Source organism: Microtus ochrogaster, unplaced genomic scaffold (genome assembly GCF_000317375.1).
Source record: "Microtus ochrogaster isolate Prairie Vole_2 unplaced genomic scaffold, MicOch1.0 UNK1, whole genome shotgun sequence".
NCBI classification, from domain to species: Eukaryota; Metazoa; Chordata; class Mammalia; order Rodentia; family Cricetidae; genus Microtus; species Microtus ochrogaster.
Window position 1 is genome coordinate 17,929,299 of NW_004949099.1, and position 5,027 is coordinate 17,934,325.

Consider the following 5,027-nt stretch of genomic DNA (forward strand, 5'->3'; position numbering starts at 1 on the left):
CATGTTTACACGTGACTTTTTCCATAAGAAGTAAATTTCACATATAAAAAGGAAGGCTTCACTTTCTCTTCCAAACCTGAGAGTGGTGACACTGGTCAGTGTCCATTTACTCAAGCTGAAAATGCAACACATGACTTTCCAGGCTCTGCTGCTGTTGCTGCCATGAGTCTTCTAGATCCCCCCTTTTCCACACTCTGAGCACCTTAGCTGGACACTTTCTCGCTATTTTTTTTTATCTGCTCCTGTTCCCCTTCTCTCCACCATCCTCAGAAGCAGATTTTTGTTTAAAGATATTTTTATGTTTTATTTATATATGTGTCTGTGTGAGTGTATGGCGCATGCGTGCAGGTACCCACAGAGGTCATATGAAGGTGTTTGATCACATGGAGCTGGAGTTAAAGGCACTTATGAGTCATAGATTTGAGTGCTGGGAACCAATCTCAAGTCTTCCCGAAGAGCTGAAAGTGCTCTTAGCCATTGAGGCATCTCTCCAGTTCAAAAGGTGATTATAAAGGTAGGTACAAATCAGCTTACAGTGTTCCTTTACTAAGAACATGGGTAAACAGAATAGGTAGCTATTTTGTTATTTAAAAAACAGAAATCTTCCATTAACTTTTCAAATCTGTACATAATTCTTAGGTTCCTTATTTTCCTTCCTTTCTCTCTTCAAACTAATTCTGAGAATTGTATCAACCACTACCACTGCTTTCCCACTTTGGAATCTCTAGTCCTCTATCATCTCTTGCCAGTCTCTACTACAGTAAGGAACTCTGCAAAGACTGTTATGCACATTACTTAGGACTTACCTTGCCTGGGACAGTTCCTCAATATGATGACCTAAGATGCAATAAAGCTGCCGAAAGACCATGATCCTCAGCCCAGAAGTATTAAGAAGTTAATACCTAATAGGCCATCCGTTTGCCTACTGTAGAAATGGACATTGTAGATCAAGTGCTTCAACATTATCTCCTACCCTGCTTTCTTGTCCCTTCCCTTATTTGGCATGATTTTGAGGGAAATAGCAATTCCAGTGGTGGTGACTCAGTCCTGACCTTCTTTTGGATCTGTATCTTTCCTCTAATGTGGGCTGCATAGGCTGACACTCAGTAGTAAAGAAGCATTTCGTAAAGGGGTAACTGCATGTTCTGCCATTAGAATCTCAGGCTAATCCTTCTGTCCTTTATCAGTTCTTGATGTCCACCAAATTCGTTCCTATCTAAAGACTTTGAAATTTCTCCTTTTCCCTCAACAGATTCAATAATCTGTTTAAGCTGAATATAATTTCTTTATGGAAGCCTTCTAAGACTTTCAAAACTAGGTCAAATCTTATTTTAGGACACGCACACCTCTCTTATTTATTATTAAAAATTTTGTGGTTTTAATTTACCTCTTTTGATATTTGAATACCATCTTCCCCTTCTGTAAGTTTAGAAACTCCACAGATTCAGGAGATTCATTCTCCTTTTCATTGGAAATACCACCCAAATAGCGCAATGCTTCTTATCTGACAGACAGTCATTCAATGTCTGCTACACAGAAGGAGTCTGAAGAAGCAGAGGCAATAATTGCAAACTATGAAATACCTCTGAGAAAATTTCAAATATTTACATGGAAGCAAGCTGTGTGTAATCCTGGCTGCTTTGATCCTGGTTGTTCTAAAGTAAGGCAAATGTTTCCATCGCCCATCCAGGAGCACAAAACAGGCAACTCAAGAAGCATGAACGGACAGGTCAGAAGATGGAAAGGAGTACTCTGGGAGGATGGCCTCTGGACATGGCATGGCTTTTACACACATTGCCCCCAGCAGCTACGGTCACCTTCATAAACCAGTCAGTTTCAGCAAAGAAGGAGGGGGAACTCCTAAGGTCCCAACCATAGCTGGGAAACTGTTGGGAGTTTAGGGCTTCTGGTGAAAATTGAGTCAGCTTTGTTTTTTCTTATTTTTTAAATATTTTTTAAAATTAATTGTTTGAGCCGGGCGGTGGTGGCACACGCCTTTAATCCCAGCACTCGGGAGGCAGAGACAGGCGGATCTCTCTGAGTTCGAGGCCAGCCTGGTCTACAAGAGCTAGTTCCAGGACAGGAACCAAAAGCTACGGAGAAACCCTGTCTTGAAAATCCAAAAAAAAAGAAACAGGAAAAAAAAAATAATTCTTTGAGAACTTCACATCATGTACCCCAATCCTACTTATTCCAAGTCTGTACTCCTCCATTGTAGGCCCCTCAAAAGAAAAGATGAAAAAGCCAATGATTTTTTTTTTTAAAATTAAGAGGTACAAGGGAGTAACTGCTGAGCGAGTGAGCCAGAGCCAGAGACCGCTGAGGGTCCTGATGTGAATGTGGCACCTTCAAGGGCGTAGACCTGAGCCAGGACCCCTGTGGGCCTGGGCCTGAGTCTAGGACCTCAGAGGAACTAGGCCTGAGCCAGGACCTCTAACCCATCTAGGCATGAATCTGGGACCTCCGAGGGAATAGGCAGGAACCAGAAATCTCTGTGGGTCCAGGTGTGAGTCTGGGACTTCAGAGGGAGTAGGCCTGAGCCATGACTATGTGGGCATAGTCAAGGGGGAGATTCCTGGCCACCCTGACACCAACTGGTTCCACTCCTAGGCAGAGTTACCACAGCTGTGTGGGGATAAGCTGGACTATCTCCCTCCCTAGTCCCTCAGAGGGCAGCTGTCGGCGCCCAGCTCAGACTATTAAACAGAAACATAAAACAACCCAGTTCAATGACAACAAAGACAGGGAAACCCTGTTTGCCTTGTGGCTAATCCGCAGCCCTGATCACCCGTGCAGCTGGACTCGCATGTATTTCTGTGTGCGCTTGCATGTGCTTTTGTGTGGGTTAGCTAAGGCCAGGCTAAGAACTCCAGGAGACAGATGGTTAGGCCCTGAAGGGCAGCACCAAAGCCCCAGTGGTGAATGTTCTGGAGACACTGAATTCAGGGCTGGAATTGATGCTGGGGAAATCCCTTTGGGAAGAGATGGTCGTGGGTCACTAGAGAAGCCGTGGGCCTGTTAAGGAGAGTGACGCTATCCCTTTCTGCCTTTCCTCAATTCTCTGAGTTCCTGCCAGTCTAAAGGACAGACCACTTAGAACATCCTGAAGCTTCTGTACTTGGAAGACATGAGAAAGTGTGCCACCTTGTGGAGACATGTGGTATTTCTCCCTGAATTTCTGGCTATCAAAAATAAAAGAGGCAAAGGGGCTTTTCTCAACCATAGGGCATGCAGTGTCAAACATTTGCAAACACTAGGCCATGCACAATGACCCTTTTGGAGGGGTGCAATGCTTTATTTGAGTGCATCGTAATACACAGTCATTTCAGAGGCACGGGAGCAACTTGCTGTGGGTACCAGCTGGTAAGAGGTGCAGAAGTCTGAAGCGGCCATTTTCATTCCAGAGAGGGTAAAGACTCCACTGGGAAAGGTGACAGAAGTTACCCCCTTCCACCTTGGGAAATCCTCAACAGTTGTGGCAGGGCAAGCCCCACCTCTTCACCCTGTACAGCGCCAGTGCTCCCTCTGCTGGGAACAAGTAGGACCAGAGCGTTCTTTGAACAGAAGCAGATGCCAGGCTGAGTGTGTTTGTGTGGTTATTTTGGATGGCTGGGAACTGTCAGCTCCATGTGCAACGGTGGGCTAGAGGCCACCACAGGAACCGGGCCTATTTATAGTGCTTCCGGGTTGGCAAGGGGTGGAACTAGAAATCCAAGCCCTCACTGGTGATGGCTGTCTGCTGTGCTTTGGGCGCTGAGGATGGATACTCACTGCCTAGCTCCAGGACACTCAGAAAAATGGCAGTAAAGGTGGGTCAGTGTGGACAGAAGCATGACAAAGGCGCAGGCGTCCTGGTATTTCTATCTTAATGACTTTGGATCTATAATAACCACTATGTGGGCCTCAATGAAAGGAAACAGACAGCTTTCTGGCAGTGCTCTGGGAAGAGAGAGGAGTGACGTGCTCGGGGCACCCTAGCTAGTGAACTGAGGCATCACTCCTGCACCCTGCAGAAGAGGGCAGCAGGCATGCACGAAGGGCAACATGGACTCTACTGCACCTGCCTTACAGCTATGTATTTGGACCAGAGTCTAGGGAGAAACAGTGGGTGTCAGAGGAAGAAGGCAGCAGAACAAAAATGAGAAGTTCAACGTGATGCCCTCGGTCCCCTTTCTGCATCAGGGCACACTCTCTTCACCCCACAGACAAGACACTCAGCCTCCTCTCTGCAGTGTTTCAGCTTCTCCTCCTCTTCCCAGCTCTAACGTTCTCTTTCTGGGGATACCAGTACCCAACAACTCTCTCTCAAGTCCCCACAAAAGCCTTCTGCTGACTGGTGATGCCAGTCACACCTTGCTGGCTGGGTCTGAGGGCTTATGTTTGTGTTAGGCAGGGCTGGGGAGGGCGCTGTGGTAGGACACAGACTTAACTGTCATAGAAATCTATGTGGGCTCCAGACTGGAAGGTGTCCTTTTGCAGCAAGCTGAGCAGTTTCTGGGCTGATGTCCCACAATCCACCAGCTTCCCATTCGATTTCAGCTTCTGCAGTCCGTTCCTTATCTCTGGGTCCTTGGAGGATTCTCGAGCCAACTGCTGCATGTCTGTGTCCAGGGGACCTAGAGGACAGAAAGCACATGAGAAGGACAGAGGTTGTAGATCCCCACTGTGAGTGGAGGGTGGAGCCAAGTCCGGTCTGGCCTGAGGTTTTATTTTTCTTTCAGTAATGTTCTCTCTATGGATTTCTCTCTTGAAATTCAGGCTCCTCTTGCCCTAGCCTCTCCAGTACTGGGACTATAGGTGAGGGCCACCATGCCCAGCTCACATTATCACTGAGTTTTAGACTCAAAGCTACAGTCTATGAAGCATGGTTTAAAATGAAGATCATCCTCTCTGGTCCATGTAACACCTCTTCCCAACATTCCTACTTCCATCCATACATACATGGACCCTGCAGGTTCCCTACTCCTCCTATGTCCAACCAGGGACCATGTGAGACTTCCAGCATGGTCTCAAGCAGGTCCAGGCCA

General features: G+C 46.7%; 1 protein-coding gene across 1 annotated transcript in view; it reads right to left on the reverse strand.

Moving 5' to 3' along the window:
- Window positions 1-4,425: 4,425 nt before the first annotated feature.
- LOC101997492 (sepiapterin reductase-like) overlaps window positions 4,426-5,027 on the reverse strand; it is a 2,652-nt gene continuing 2,050 nt past the window's right edge. Inside the window, exon 3 of the mRNA XM_005365310.3 lies at window positions 4,426-4,616. Within this exon, the coding sequence (XP_005365367.1) occupies window positions 4,426-4,616 (191 nt within the window). The remainder of the gene's footprint in view (window positions 4,617-5,027) is intronic.